This window comes from Mercenaria mercenaria, chromosome 2 (assembly GCF_021730395.1).
Source record: "Mercenaria mercenaria strain notata chromosome 2, MADL_Memer_1, whole genome shotgun sequence".
NCBI lineage: Eukaryota > Metazoa > Mollusca > Bivalvia > Venerida > Veneridae > Mercenaria > Mercenaria mercenaria.
The window spans coordinates 113,629,508-113,646,139 of NC_069362.1; the positions used below are offsets into that span (position 1 = coordinate 113,629,508).

The 16,632-nt window shown below is 33.7% G+C and overlaps 1 protein-coding gene across 1 annotated transcript in view; it reads left to right on the forward strand.

Annotated features, from left to right (window-relative positions):
* Window positions 1–10,081: 10,081 nt before the first annotated feature.
* Window positions 10,082–16,632, forward strand: part of LOC123562457 (lateral eye opsin-like) — a 37,574-nt gene continuing 31,023 nt past the window's right edge. Inside the window, exon 1 of the mRNA XM_053527967.1 lies at window positions 10,082–10,130. Coding sequence (XP_053383942.1) covers window positions 10,082–10,130 — 49 coding nt within the window. The remainder of the gene's footprint in view (window positions 10,131–16,632) is intronic.

Below are 16,632 nucleotides of genomic sequence, written 5' to 3' on the forward strand. Positions count from 1 at the left end.
TCACACTTGGAGATTATGTTTTAGATGGATGAATGTTCAAATAACTTGGCAAAATAAAAATGATTACATATTAAAAGGCAAGTAGCAAATTGGTTTAAACAATATTTTATTCATATATATTTACAACATGAAACGTTACATAGTTAAAGCATGAAGGATTGAGTAGAAAGCCAAGCTTATTTGAAACTCTCTCCTTGCGTATTTTGGTATTTTATTTCGGTAACATGTTAACTTCACAATAAACAGTATTGTATGTAGACCGGTTAGACATAAAATGAAGGAAAATAAATATACGTGTATTCATTTAGTATTTAAAGCAAATGTAAAGACAAAACATATCTATGAGATCGTACAGGAAAGAAAGGACAGATAAGCAAGAAGCTAGAAAAGATAGGTTGTAGTGGTCACTTTAGAGCACTTGGTTATATTTGACGGACTTATATCATACTCTGAATTAAGAAATTAGATAATTTGGAGTCGTGTTATGTTTTAAATCTGTTTGTTTGCTGTATTTATTTTTGTACGTGTAGAAAGATAGAATTATTTTGTGTTTTTGTGATTGATGAATTACCATATAGCAAAGTATGTAGTGTTATGCTGGAAACTAGTTGGACGCTGTTGAAAAATTCCGTGCGCTCTCTTGTGTAAATAGGACAGTTGAAGAAATAGTGGTATGTATTTTCAACCTCGCAACATGTACATAGTGGGCTATTAACGATGTTCTTGGAAAAGAGGTCTTCATTTAGAGAACTACTATGTGTTCCGCGTCTGTGATGGAGAATTTGGTATTTGCGGTCTCCAACATAGTAGTGGTCGGGGGCTTTATGTCCTCCAGAAAAGAGTCTCCTTTTAAAGATGGCTAGTGTGGGAGAGTTTCGCAGATCTAGTAGTAATTGATTCCATTCGGTTATGGTGGATGGTAGGAAAGAGTTAGCATATAGTTGTGTATGACACTGAAAGTTTCTGATATTGTTTTCATTTCTTAAATTCTATATAGATGTTTGGCCAACGGCATCTGGGACCAAGGAGGAGAGATAATGGGGAGTCAGAAGATAAGTCATTTTATAGAATAGGATCAGTTTGTGTTTGTTTCTCCTGATTTTAAGGGGGTCAAATCCAATATCATTGTGGTACACCAGCAGAGATTACAACTGTATCAGAAGAGCCACCAGGAAGAACTACTTTTTGTTTTCTTTGTGATAAGTAGTCACGAAACCAGTTTAAAAGACGTCCAGAGATACCTGTTGATTCGAGTTTGAAAAGAAGACCTTTGTGCCAGACGCGATCAAAGGCTTTAGAGATGTCACAGAAGACTGCATGGACTTCTTTTCCTTCATCTAGTGCTTGACAGATTGTATTGTATATCGAGACAAGTTGGTTTGTTGTTGAGTCGTTGGGGACAAATCCAGATTGGAGAGAAGAAATAAAGTTATTTTCTAAGAAGAAACTGAAAACATGTTTGTGGATGATTTTTTATAATACTTTACTGATGGTGCTAAGTAGAGATATTGGTCTATAATTTGATACTAATTGCGGGTCATTCTTTTTAGAGATAGCACAAACGTGCAAGTTTGTGATGGTAATTTTCCAGTGTGAAGTGACATGCTAAAGAGTTTACAAAATGGATTTGCTAATTGCTGTGATAATTCCTTTAGGATTCTAATATTTACATTGTCTGGTCCTGTTGCTTTTCCTGTTGAAAGTGACTTGAGTGTTACAGTTATTTCATCTTCTGTGATATTGACAGAGTTTAGTGTTGTGTGATTCGGATTTAATTGTATGTGTGGCAGTGTTTTGTTATTGTCGTTAAGTAATGTTTGCGATTGGAAAAAATTATTAAGTAGGGTTGCCTTGTCAGTGTCTGATGTGATAAGATTACCATTATCATTTAAGGTTTGAACTGCTGGGTTAGTTAAAGGTGATATGAATTTCTTTAATATTTTCCAATAATCTGTTGGTTTGAGATTTTCATTTTTTAATTTATCTGACAGTTTTTGAGAATGATGTGTTTTTGCATTTCTGAGGAGCTGGGTTGTTTTATTTCTTATTTGTCTGTATTTGGTCCAGTGATGTTCGCTCTGTGTACGTTTTGCCTTGTCGTATGCTCTTTTTCTTTTTCTGATGAGTTTTCTTATTTCGTTGTGCATTCATGGAGGGTCGACTGGTCTAATTGTAGTTATTTTATTAGGAATATGATTTTTTGATATGGAAATGATATGTTGAGTGATATTATTTGCATATGTATCAATATCATCATCTGCTAGGGAGTCCCAGTTGGTAGATGCTGCCTCTTGTCTTTAGTTGTCGTAGTCACCTTGGTCAAATTCCCATACCATTCTTTTGTAAGTCTTTAGTTGGGGCTTAGAGTAGTTGAGACAACAATATATCGGACAGTGAAATCTGATATTTTGATCAAGGAATGGATCTCCAACACCTGACTTGTACACATCACATGAAGATGAAACAAGAAAAAGGTCTATGAGAGAATTAGATGATTCAGTGAAATGTGTGGGTTCATTTATTAATTGTGTCATGCAAATTAGCAAGTTGAAGACTTACATTATACCTATCCAGGCATATGCTATTTTATAGGGATAATACATGTTTTTGTGTATTAACGTCTGCAGAGGCCCGCGGGAATGTTTGTGACCGAGACCGAAGGTCTGTTTGCTATGGATAGCAAGGGAAATGCCATTCATGAGCAAATATTACAGCGTTCTTTAACTTACGTCAAACCTTCCATTTTAAGGAGAGGACAACCGTAAGCTGATATAGCTTTCTGTCCAATTCCTTAAGGTAGTTCTGCACGTTTGAAAAACCGGAAGTGATGGCGTAACGTCACTTATCCGGAAAACGTAGAATAATGCCTGGATTCGGCGTACGGAAACGAAAATCAGTTTATGAATTAAGGGCAACCTGTGAATAAATGTATTTAAATGGCACTGTTACTTTCTTTCTAAAGTTAAAATATGATATTAAAATATATTACACGTTAAATAATTCAAAATAATGTCTTAAAATTAGCTTGAAATAGGCGGTTCACTTTAATCGTAGCCAAATATCTCAAAAATAAGCACACGGACCTATACATTTTATTTCACCATATTATAGGCCATATATTTAATTATGACTGTGAGAAGTTTCATTAAAATCTACATTGTAGAAATATTTCTATTCGCGAAAATGTTTTGAAAATTGCGTTTTTCCCATAGACTCCCATTATGAAAACTTGCGTGAGGTCGAAATTTTTCAAATCAGTCTAGCAAAAAATCAAGCACACGACCCTATCTTTTTTATTTGCTTAACTTTCTTAGTATATTCCGAAGTTTTGAAAAATCAGAGTTTAATCAAATTCTACATTGTAGAAAAAATTTCGATCCTAACGTGCAGAACTACCTTAATTAATTGTTCTGTAAATGTTTCATGTATTACTGAAATAAAATATGTATAAACTAATACTTCCGTTATATTAAAAATAGATTGTAACAATATGTTTTGAAATAACAGCAGCTTTTTAATTTTCACGAAGGCCAAATTATGATTCATACGTTATATGCTCCAGAAATACAACTGTTTTAACTTCTGTCAAAGTCCCATTTACTCGCAATCTATTTAAACCTATATGGGTCTTATTAGCAAAAGTACGCTTTGTGGAGGCGAAGGGATGGGGGACATTGTTAATATGCGTGTTTATTTTACATGAGGTGGTTAATTTTATTTATGATATTGAAGACCTGTTGAAGGGGAACACCTTTACTTCTTTTCTGGTAGTCTGGGAACACCTTTTCTGTTTTTATGGTATTCTGATCTGTCACACTGAATTATTCTTCATTCTGTTCCAGACTATTTTGATAATAAAAATCAGAAGTGATTAGAATCCATTTTCAGTCTTTTTGCAACCTTTGTTATTAAAAATAGTGTAATTGTTGGGACTTGGCAGGCAGTCAAACATAGCTGTATTTTGTCAAAAAGCACTATGTCTTGTATTTCAGTTGATTGAATTGGAGAGAAACGCAGCGTAAACAAATGAAGGCGAAGTAAAATTCTCCATGTGTACGTAGACATTTCTTTCAGTAAGGCTCAAGAAGCATTTACATTATAACCCGGTCCACTTGTGTAAACATATAATTTGAGATCTCTAAAACTGAATTTGTATTAATATACCGTTTTAGTAATTAATTGGAACATTTATAAAATACATTTGAAAAATGTTCTACGGCAACACTTTATAAATTGCAAATATCTTCACATTACGTGACAATATAATTTTAAAATTCGGCCTACGTTTAGAAAGATGTGTAATAACAGACAAGTAAAAATGTTTTGAAATCAATATTAGTAATCATATAATTTTAATCATTTTACAATCGCAATCCATTTTAGAAAATGTATCAAAAGTAGACATTCTTTCATCGCATTTTCAAACGATTGCATTTCATGACAAAACCAAAACATAAAACGTCGTTGTTCTGCCAATGATAAGAATACCATGTGTCAACGACAAAAGTATTAATTGATTTTTTGTTGGCATTTGAGCATATGTGTAGCGTAAGTGATATTTCAAATATGTCCATCTTGAGTATTGAGAAAAACGGCTTGATAGTGAAACGGATATACTAGACAGACTCTAATTTCAAATAAATTTTTATACCCCCGAAGGTGAGCATATTGAAATCGCACTGTCAATCCGTTTGTTTGAAATATTTATTTATTTGGGTTTTACGGCGCACCAACACAGTATAGGTTATATGGCGCCAAACAGGACTACAAATTTTGGTTCCACATCTCATTTACATCGAAATAAAAACATGAGGTATGTTTGAATTAACCGTAATCCCTTGTTATCAATATAATTAAATACTACTTCAATTCTTGTAAGATATGAACAAGTTGTACACCAAATAAGAATTTTATTTGGAAGGCTCTTACAGTAATCGATATCGTGTTAATATGTCTTGATGTTATGACCATTTTTCAGTTCGAAACTATTAAGCGTTGATACTGTTCATTGCTGATGACAGAATGTTTCGTCTAGTAAAAGAAATTAAACAAAATTAATTCTAACCGACACTTTAACACTTGTATAAAAAATGTGTGAAGGCCTTACTAAATACTCTTTGTATAAGTTAGCGAACTGTTTGGTTTCATTTTATATCCATTTCTTACATCATTCTACTACAAGAAAGTTTTGAAAGTCTCGTTACCGTCATAAATATACTCACTCCACGCCTGTTTCTTTTCATTTGCCACATTTTGACCTATTTTAATGGACATACTATTTAATGCTTAGTGAAAATAACAACAATAACAAATTTGTGTAAATACATTGAGCGGTGACAGTTTCAATATGGTATCCCCAAAAATAAAAGGTTACAAAATGAATGCAACTTTGTGCTAGTCGCCCAACTGCAAGTAGTACCATCTACAGGATCAAACACTTTTTTGCGGTCAATATTAATAGAATATGTTCTTATCCTGGCATCAGATACTTTTCTGCAAGTGTGCATTAGTGGATTATCAGGTGTATATCCAAAAATATGCAATGGTTTTGCAGTGGAGATTTTGCGCGACATTAGCGGCGCAATATTAGTCCGCGAAAAAAAAGAGTGCATACTTTTTAATACAAAGTTAATCATCTTCTGTTGCATATTCATGGTATTTATAAATTGATACACACTTAAAATGCCCGCTTGGCTGAGTAGATTTTAGTTCCCGACGTAAATGTACTTTTTACGTCACGTCATCCACTAAATGTAGTATCATTAGTACAACAGTTCATGATAATTTGAATTTCATTTATATAAGCTACATTAATTGAAAAAAATACAATGCCAAATTTCATTGTGTAGTTAAGGCTGTTGTCGTAAGTGATCTGAAAAGCATGGTCTTTTCAAACGTTGTTAGCTTGGGATGTTTACGATAATAATGCGTTCCAAATTTTAAAAAACTTAACTCCATTTTCAACGACAAAAGTAAATTATTAACAATAATGTTGACGGTTAATACAATTTTTGCCAAAATAAGCAGCGAAACAGATATGGAAACAACTTCTATTTCAATTAAATATGTTTTGGCATAATACAAATACACAATACAAATACATTTGTATAGCGCAAAAACTATTCAAAAATATTCTATTGCGCTTAAAATGTCATATGTTATTTACAAATTCCGTTCTATTACATAAAGACGTTTAAGCAGTTCAACCATAAAAACATTCTAAAGAGGTAGACTTTCAGTTCTTTTCTGAAGGATTGTTCATTTTTTCATATCTTTAAGGTCACCGGGAAGATTGTTCCACCATTTTGGGCCAACAACAGCAAAGGATCTATCAGCGAGTCTCCTTCTTGTTCTTGAGACAGTTAAGTCATTTGAAGATAGTAGTCTGTAATTTCCTTGAGCATACTTTAACGAAACACTCAAATAAGATGGAGCTTTTCCTTGCATAGCACGAAATACATACAAGATGTCGAACAAGAATTTTGAACATAACTCTAGCTCTCACAGGCAGCCATAAAAAACGAAACTTTAGGACAACGCATATATACATCAACTTAACCATAGCTAATCTGTAAACACTCACGCGCAATAACGTTACATTACTTAAGTCTAAAGAGAATTTAAATGTTACTGAAGTGCGATATATTTTGCTGTCAACCTGCCAGATGTTTTGCTATATATGAAGACAAATGTTTACGACTTTTTTGTTCAAAAGCGACATATCTTACCTTTCCGCCTTATCTGACAAGAAATGTGAATGGCAAAATACAAGAAATGTGAATGGCAAAATAAAAGCTACTAAAAGTTTAATTACATTTGAAAAGTATACTTGAATAAGAACAGAACAGAACAGAAATTTTATTTTTGACTTAAGCATACAGCTCATCGTCATATAGCATAACATTACATGGCAGTCACAGTTTTACAATACATCTGTTACACATCATATATACATATAGCATTCACATACATTTGGTAAAGATTTGAGAGTGATCACCTTTTACAGTCGTTACATATGTAGAAAAAGAGTTAAACCAAGAATTGATGTGCTTGAGGCATGTTGTGAAAATATTGCAATTAAAGCGCGGGGGTAGGGAAGGGTAGGTGTGTGTGTGGGGGGGGGGGGGGGGGGGGGGGGGGTGATATTCAAGCATAAAATTGGCGTATTAAAGTAATAAAACAATAAATTATTTAAAAAATTTAGTAAAAATTGTCTGAAGATTCATATTTGAAGATATGAACTATATCTTTATAGTATCTTTAAGTTAGTAAACACAAAATAACGTAATAACATGTTTATATGTATAAACATTACTGTGCAAAAAGTATCAAATCACACACGCTTGAAACTTGTAAAGCTACGCACAGTTTAAGTGGTTGTACAACTCAATTTTAAAAGATTTTTCTTAAAAATGACTGTTTTAGATATTTAATTGTGTTTATAGCCTTACAAACATTGTTCGTTTATATATTTAGTCAAGTTCAATCCATCTGAAGAGGATTTTTTGCGTTGTGTATCTCAATTCTAAACTATTTCAGCGAACTTAAAGATATGCATAACGTACATTGGTATTCGTTGTATCACTTCTTTTAATGAAATCTGGAAAGTTACAAAGGCTCAAGAAGACAAAAACAAAAATCAATATTACCGCAAGCTTATCATTAAGTCATTTTCTAGGCATATAAAGTAATTCTGTAATGATTAGGTTTAGATTACTTCATTATACTAGATTATTGAACGTACGGTGATATGTTGGACGAGTCTCAGTTTGAAAAACAGAACATAACTCATATTGTACGGGCATAGATGGGTGTGTAGTATTTTTTCGGATTGGCACGAGTTCAAAGAGATCCCTTATTGTACAAAACAATGGTATATGATATTTTTATTCTACACTTATTTTCTCAGTGAAAAGGGAAATACGATTCCCTTTATAAAACGTACACCAGAACATTGTGTCAAATGTTTATTAGCATTGAATTTCATCCGTCAACGGCATTCGAAACAAAGTTATTACATCGTGCAATATTGTATATTAAGTACTCAACACCGAAATATATTGGACGGTCACGTGGTAAAAACGCAAATCGCTAACTGGAAGAGAAAAATAGGTATGGAATGAATTGAATGTTTATAAATGAGCCGCTCCATGTGAAAACCAACATAGTGCGTTTGCGACCAGCATGGATCCCGTCCAGCCTGCGCATCAGCGCAGTCTGGTCAGGATCCATGCTGTTCCGTAACGGTTACTCTAATTGCAGTAGGCTTTGAAAGCGAACAGCTTGGATCCTGACCAGACTGCGCGGATATGCAGGCTGGTCTGGATCCATGCTGGTCGCAAACGCACTAAATGGATTTTCTCATGGCGCGGCACAAATAAACATTTTTGACTGTGACTAAAACAGATCTGGTGCGCCTGTATAAAGAGGATTCAAGCAATTTAAAAGACTAATATCTTTAATGTATAAATTTTGTAATCCTAACCCTAACCTTTAGTCAGTATATTATACATATTATACACTAAATGCGAGCGGACATGCACAAATTTGCGTATTTTTGTCATGCGCTCTGGTGATGATGATTTTGTGCCATGCACAGAACGACTGCACCAGATCTGTAATGAGAAACATCGAACAGTTTTATTTTCATTATACTGTCGAGTTCACTTAGTTTCATCGAAGTTATTATTCCATTACTCACTTTTATAAGTGGGACATACTGCTTTTTTGCGAAAATACTGGTACATAAAACACTCTTTTTATATGTACATTAGGTTCATTTACCTCCCATCTAATATTTTAGATTAAATATCCATGAACCATCGTTTTTCGTTAAGTGTCTACAAAAATAAAAATCTGCTAAGTAATCAGTCTACTCTGTGTTATAGAAGTGAAAAAGTTTTTTCGTCGAGACATAACGTCTCTAGAAAATCGCTCCTGTGTTCTAGAAGTTCAAGGGAGGTTAAAAAACCTTTAAACCGTTTAACTATAATTCTTTATGGTAATTATTGCAAATTTTAATTCTGTTCCATATTTGTAATAACTATTATTAGACGAAATAATGTGGATGAATATTTTCCGACTTTCGGACTTTTTCAGAATCCTGTACTGGAAAGTGTAATCTAGAGGCGAATAAGTGTTAGGTATTAAATGTTTGAAACCGTATCTTTTATTATAAACAGTTTTGCAATATTCAGTTAATATGATACAATAAATAAGAAGATCATTTAAAGGTGGCTAATCAGATTTTGGCTAAGTAACGGATTTGTTTTAAACTTTAACATCTGATCATTTACACTCATTTATGCTCAGTTAGCGCATAATACAAGTTAGGTTTTCACTGGAGATATTTTTAATAATTGGTTTTCCTATTGCAGTTGCCCAACCAAGATCGAGTTATTTTATCATAAGTATAAATGTGATAAACATACTTTACCTAAGAAAATGTATAACTAACCGATATATTGTATTACATTCGTAAAATAATTGCATTAACAATTACATATATAGATTGAATTCACTAGAAATGCAAGTTTGAAAAATTATTATTACCTCCCTTTGCCTATCTTGGTTGCGCAAAAATGAAATTCAGAAGCTACATGCATTTTAAAACCCACCTTTTGATTCAGATTGTTAAATATTTGGTATATCTATCCAATGCGAATGTAAAACTCGGAATTATATGGAAATAAAAAGAAATACCAAGCATTTTAAATATTTTCATATTAAAGGGGAGTAATTACAGATTTTTATGAAAATCAATAAAGTATACATTTCTAACAGGGATCTAACCCTAAGTAATGGGTATTTTTGTTTCTTAAATAAATCTCTAACAGAATATACAAAAAGTAAAAAATGTCACTAAATTTTGCTTAAATGTGATTGACACCTTTAAAGCATTGATGGTGATATGAGTTTTAATGAAACGTGCAATATCCCTCACTCTGAATTATATTATTATAATATTAAAGTTAAATAGACTCTATGATCCCAAAGAACCAGACAGTAGGCCTAATATGAGTATAACAAAACTGAACCATAAGTACATCATCCTCATATCAGCAAGCTAAGCACGTGAGAGATGGTAAAGTCACGTGATCGTGAAATGGCAGCACGCTTGGCCACGCCTGGTAAATCACACGCTTGCTGTCAACTACACACATTGTAATTTATGACAAAGCCTGTACGTTTATGTTTTGTTGTAAGGTAACAGTTGAACCAAAAACAGCAATTTATTTTATGTTTTCCAGTGAATTATAGAGTTTTCTCAGTGAAATAAAAGTGATAATCCACAGTTTTGAAACAGCAGATTATCATTTTTATTTTTCACTGTTTTTGCCGAACTAGTTCCGGTCCTCCGTCGCGATTGATGTCAAATTGTATACCGAGCGTTATGAATACCGGGGAACATAATGACGATGACGTCGTTAAAATGACGTCATGTGTGTTATGCTTTCAGCTGACCTTTCCCGCGATTTTCGACATTTTTATAAATTACACAACAAAAGTAGAGTTTAACACATGAAATAAAAAGAAAATTTGTTTGTGTCAGTGAAATATCAATTTTATTTCACTCGTGAGCACCAAATATCCTCTATTTATTTTATGCTTATTGGTGAAATACTGAAAAATAGCAGTGAGATATAAATTGATATCACTCACAGTGCCGAACTTCTTTTTTTTCCAGATAAATTATCTCCCTTGAAATATATTCTTTAATTACCTCCCTTTGCTGCCTTTAAAATTACTGGATTTTACTAATACTCAAGCCATACACGAGTCATGAACTGCTAGACAATCCTATATAGAACAAGCTAGCTATAAAATTAAATTTGCAAAAGAAATAATGTTACCTTTGTCAGCTTGGTTGCTAGGCCTTGCCATTCATGTAGCTACAGATATATGTGTGTTTCCTCTACTTTTTTCCATTGGATCACTATCGTGTGGTAGATTTTACTGGCGACAGCACATTTAGTTGGTTTTTGTATTAGTTAATTATCACAAGACATCAACTCAACCTTACGTAATATGCCAGCATTTTCGTCGAAGTATTCCCACTCCAAGACCCAACTCCAACTCCAAGCCCAGCCAGTGTTCCAACTTCCATCCATTTTGTTATGCTATGCAGCTCCTAGATCAATATTTCCTAGCTATTTCTATTGAATCCATGATGATATTTAATTCTGCAGCTTGGTTTTCCAAGGACTTACGCATATTCCACAGTTGTTTAGATTTTTCGTGTTGTTTTTTCAATCTGACCTTCAGCGTGTGTGTTTTGGTAAACAAAGCAAGCTTCCGGTTATTCAACGAACTGCCGGATTGACCCGAAAAGTTTTAAATATGCTTCTACTTAATTAACTACCGGCATTTGTCAATGTCTCTGTTAGCCGCGGACTGTGTTTTTACACAAAATATTTAAATGCAGTTTTTGTTTTTAAAAACAAAATGGCGTCGTGTTGATTTAATGAACCTAATCACCAATATTCGATATTAATGTGCCTAAGTGTCCATGGTAATTTAGCGGATGTATCAGATGTAACACGGTAGCTTAAATAAATCCAAATTTAGTCATGAAATATTGGATTTATATGAACATTTATGCACGTAATAAACAGAAAATTCGTTGATCTTCACAAACTAGCATAAAATAAAAAGAAAATTTGTTTGTTTGCAGTGAGATATCAAAATATATCATCACCGATAAGGGAGACAATTCTGATATTTTCACGAAGGCCCTCCGCCTTCGTGAAAATATCAGAATTGTCTCCCTTATCGGTGATGATATATTTTGATATCTCACTGCAAACAAACAAATATCCTCTATATATTTCTTCATTGACGTTAACATTTTTAACAGGTTGCGTTGCGTCATTCTGACGTCTGTTTCAAGTATGTCGTCGCGATTGAAATTTCAGTAACACTATTTTCAATTTTACTCAGCCTGACAACAGAAATACGTAATTCAATTCAAGTAACAATTGTAGTGAATATGCGGATGCAATAAAAATATTATTAGATTACATTTAGGAATACAGCGTTCTTTCCTGATCAATATTGCTTCAAGAATGTTACTCTGTATTTCCGCAACAGAAGTTATTCATATTTCTCGATACATATCTGATTACTTTTTTAATAAATAATTTGGTTTGTGTTTTAGTTTAAATCTGTCACATATTCTCATGTTACGACAAATCAACATCAATATTTTATTTTGTTTGATTTGGTTAACCGTTATCCAGCATTATATCAGTTATGTAATTTTAAAACCTAACTGATGTTCATGAAATATGTTCCAGAAGGGACCGGCAGATTCACTCAATGCTTTAGTACTGAAATGTTCCATGCAAGTAACGTGCAGGTTCACTACATATTTCAGTACTGACTTGTTCCTTCCTAGTAAACAGCAGGCCATTTCACTGACTATTTCAGAACCGATTTGTTCCCGGCAAGTAAATGGCGGTTTCGTTAAACATTTTAAAACAGACTGTTCCCTACACGTAACCGTCAGTTTCCCTATTCTTAAGAATTGACTTGTTTCTTGCAATTAACTGATGGTGTTACTAAATACTCAAGTATTCGCTTGTTTTCTGCCATGTTTCGCCATAAACCATGAAATCCGGGAAATTTGAAATCGTGAAGTATGAAACCATGAACTTTAAAATTCATAAACCGCGAACACACTGGATAACCGGCTGTCGTGACGCCTACTGAAAAAAACACTGGAAAAGTAACCCCACTGTAAATCGGTAGGTAAAGTTTTTCATTTATTTCTATTGATACGAAGCCAATTCTTGCAAATCAACTTGACAGTTCTGTTAAGGATTGGACGTGGCTTACATTTACAACTTATGTGATGAAAACGATCGTCAATAGAAATTCCCTAACAATTTCTTAAGTTTGAAAAATCGAACAAAAATCCAAAGTTTTGCGCAAATGTCTTTTTGTATGAACACTCTTTGAAAACTTTTATCATCCAGTTTAACAGACGTATCCTTTCGGATCACCTGTGTGAAATTTCCGGGTTCTACGTTCTTTCAGAAAAAATATATTAACCGTTAAACAGGCGTTGGTGAAAAATTATGACTGTCGAAATCGGCCGCTAGTGCTGTCGCTGACCTCGGCTGTTAAAATTGATAGACTATCCATTAACTCCGATAATTTTGAATGCCTTTGTATGTAAAAAAAGTATTACTGGCAGTCATTTGAACATAGTACACGTGTTTTTGCAGTTTTCTGGCCATGCGAAAGCCAACTAATATAGTTTTTTTTGATAGTCACACGGACACAATTCAGGACATATTGCTACTTATCCTTTCGAAGGTGAAGGAAAACCCCTGCAGGTGCCCATCCGGGCTACTATAGAAAGTACTTTCACCTCGGTTCTTGTAAGTGGATACGATTGCTTCTGGTTGTCAGTCCATTGAATATCGTTCGAAGAATTCAGGATTTAATCCATATCATTATTGTATTCCTACCTTTAAAATTAATGAATCTCAAATGCCCGTGTGTTCTTAGTGCGGTGCTAAGAAGACTTTGAAAAATAGGTGACACTGTATAAACTTATTTATTTATTCATATTATTTAATTGCTCCTTATTTAAATCTGTTATTTTTCCAGAAATACCTTTTCAACAAATACCATTTTATAGGGGTCTTAAACTGCCAGAATAGAGGTAAAACGGATGCAAACGATTGTTTTCGCATTTAAAATAGCAGAACTTTGCAAAATGTCGCATGACTGTTTTAAAGAATAGTGTTCATTTATCAAATAAGTTATTTCTATATTGCCAGCCACGTTTAGAGTTAATCAACATTTATCAGTGTAGATCGGAACTCTTTTCTGCTTGTTTATACGATCATATGATCCCACAAGAGTAACTCCCCTTTTGTGCAGTGCACATATTTGCTAGATTTGTCAACAATATATTGTAATGTTATTTTGTTCAACGCCTAGGTATACGGCACGTTGTTTCACATATATAATATCTTTTAGTGTAAAACAACTACATGTTTTACGCGAACATGGTATTATTGCATGCTACCATAATACACATACTTTTATAGTGTATTCAGGTATACTAAAATTCGTGTATTAATGTGGCTCAGTGCTAAAGTGATTTCAAGCTGGAGTGTCAATCCGTAGGTCCGTAGTTCAAAACTTGGTAGAGGTTACTGGAATATCCACGTGAATTGTCGGTATCGTACACGCGGGGAAAATCGCTCTATTCATGTAACATGTTTGCTTGTAATGTCCCTGTTACATGATGATTTTAATAAAATAAACATCAAATATTTCGCACAAACTCCAATTTCTACGTTAGCTACACACATGGTCCCTGTAAAACATTTGGGCGAAGTGTATGAAAAAAGTATAAATTAAGAATATCTGGCGAACGCTTTGTGGTATTGCAAGGGATATTCTCATGATCAACACACGAACCTTACATCTGTACATGATCCATAAACAATGCAGCATTGAATTGATTTTGAAATTAGAATTCATGTATTACGCGAACAAGATACTAAACCCATAATATCATTGACTAGCAACTTGTAACCTAACTGCTTAATACTGATTAAAACACGAAAAGGTCATATTAAAACATGAAAAGGTCATATTAAAACAAGTAAAACTGCCATGCAATATAAAGCCAGATATCAAGTAAAACCTTCCAAAGGAGTAGGTATGAAAATAAAGATTCTGTTATACAACACTATATTATAAACATTAATCCAAAATGCAACCTTGATCTTCCTGAGTCTTACTATGGTAACCGTTTGTGTAAGTAATAATACAATTATTTCAATATACCATATTGTGTAGCAATGTTATGCTCCGGACACGAATAGATGCTAAGAGGCCGGAGTCGAAAGTACGACCTTCACGTTCAAGCAAGAGTGCTGGCTCTTGCTGTCCGGGTGGGCTTAATATTCATTTATTCAGGACAAACATTGTAATGTTCACAAGAAACAAGAACATTAATAGCAAACTCAGACTGAGGGTTATATATATCACTGTTTTAAACTCACTCGTTTTCGCACTGACCGTTATAAAGCGTGTTCATGTATATTTGTTTGTCTGTTACATATATTCCTTTATGATTCCATTGGTCTTTTGTTTGTCATGTATACATTATGATGTGTTGTGTAGATAACTACGTTCGTTGAGTGTTTCTTTTCCTGTTTGACTTTTGCCCTTGTTTATAACTATATCCGTCCACTAGGTGTAACAAAAAGCAATGCCCCCCCCCCCCCCCACCCTATACCGGAGCTAACAGGAACTCTATTATACAATGTATTTAATGAACACCATGCACGATTCTAAAGGATCTTCAATGATTATACCACAGTTTCCGAGTAAGGACAACTTTGTACGGCCACAGCTCGTCACAAAATGACGATGACCTGCTAGTAATCAAATATAAGTAACCGAAAGTCAAGCAAGTTTGTTATACATAAGATGACAATATGATTTATTCGAGAAATACAAACGTGCATAAACGAAAAGGAGCACAAACTAATACACTATCGTATTCTTGAATGCAATGAAGGCAAGTAAAAGTGAGCAAAGTATTGGAGAACCAATGATCAGACTCGAGAGCTATCACTGGTATTTTGATTGAACATTATCAAAAGCAGCGTTGTTTGATGTGGAAACTCTGCTAGTAGTTTGTTGTCGTTAGTCTTTTTATACCAATAATGTGTTAATTTGTATGAAGTGGAATAAATAAACGACCATTAAAACAAAACATTTAGATGGTGAAAACGTGGTGATGAATAATACATTAGCGACGAAAACAGGCAACCTGACGGACGACTGGACGGTTAATCAGGGTTTATCAAGTACTGTTTGTATATTACTGGCTGTAATCATGATAGGGACACTTATCATTGGAACCATAGGAAACACGCTTGTCTTGGCCTTGTTCATAAAGTAAGTATACATTTAATTATTTTGTATTAGCAGGTAGAAATGTTATACTAGTATTTATACATCGAAACTCTCTTGCACTTATAAAGTTATTGCAGGACCCTTCTTTTGTGAACTGAAAGTAAAACGACATGTTTGATCTTGTATTGCTCTCTAACTCGGTACAAGAATTTCGCAAGGTATCTTAACTACTGGACTCTATGACTCAGAGTTTCGGTAAAAACAAATGTAGACTAAGTAATAATTTACATAAAATACTTACATTTTGTATTACCTTTTAAAGGTATTGTATGACACAGAGACTAGTAACAAACACTAAAATCCTTACGATGGTACATCTGTGATATACTAACAAAGGAAAACTAGCATAAATCTTGACTAACAACATTCTATAAGAAGGAAAGATTGCTCATAACCACCATCCACGCATGGACATATTAACAATATCATGTTAATTTAGAAAAATGTCTATTTCAAAAAAGTTACCTGCTTATTACAAAGTCAAAATTAATAAATCTAACTGCAGACATCAAAAACAAACATTGTTAAATGATATATTACCCTCCAGTTTCTTATTTGAGAATATAAACAATTACTGTTTCCCGCTTGGGAAGAGCCTGTATGTCAAATGCAAGACCAGCACAGTGTCTAATCCTCGTGGAAAGTATTAGCGAAAGAAAATCATATGACCTTAATTGCATG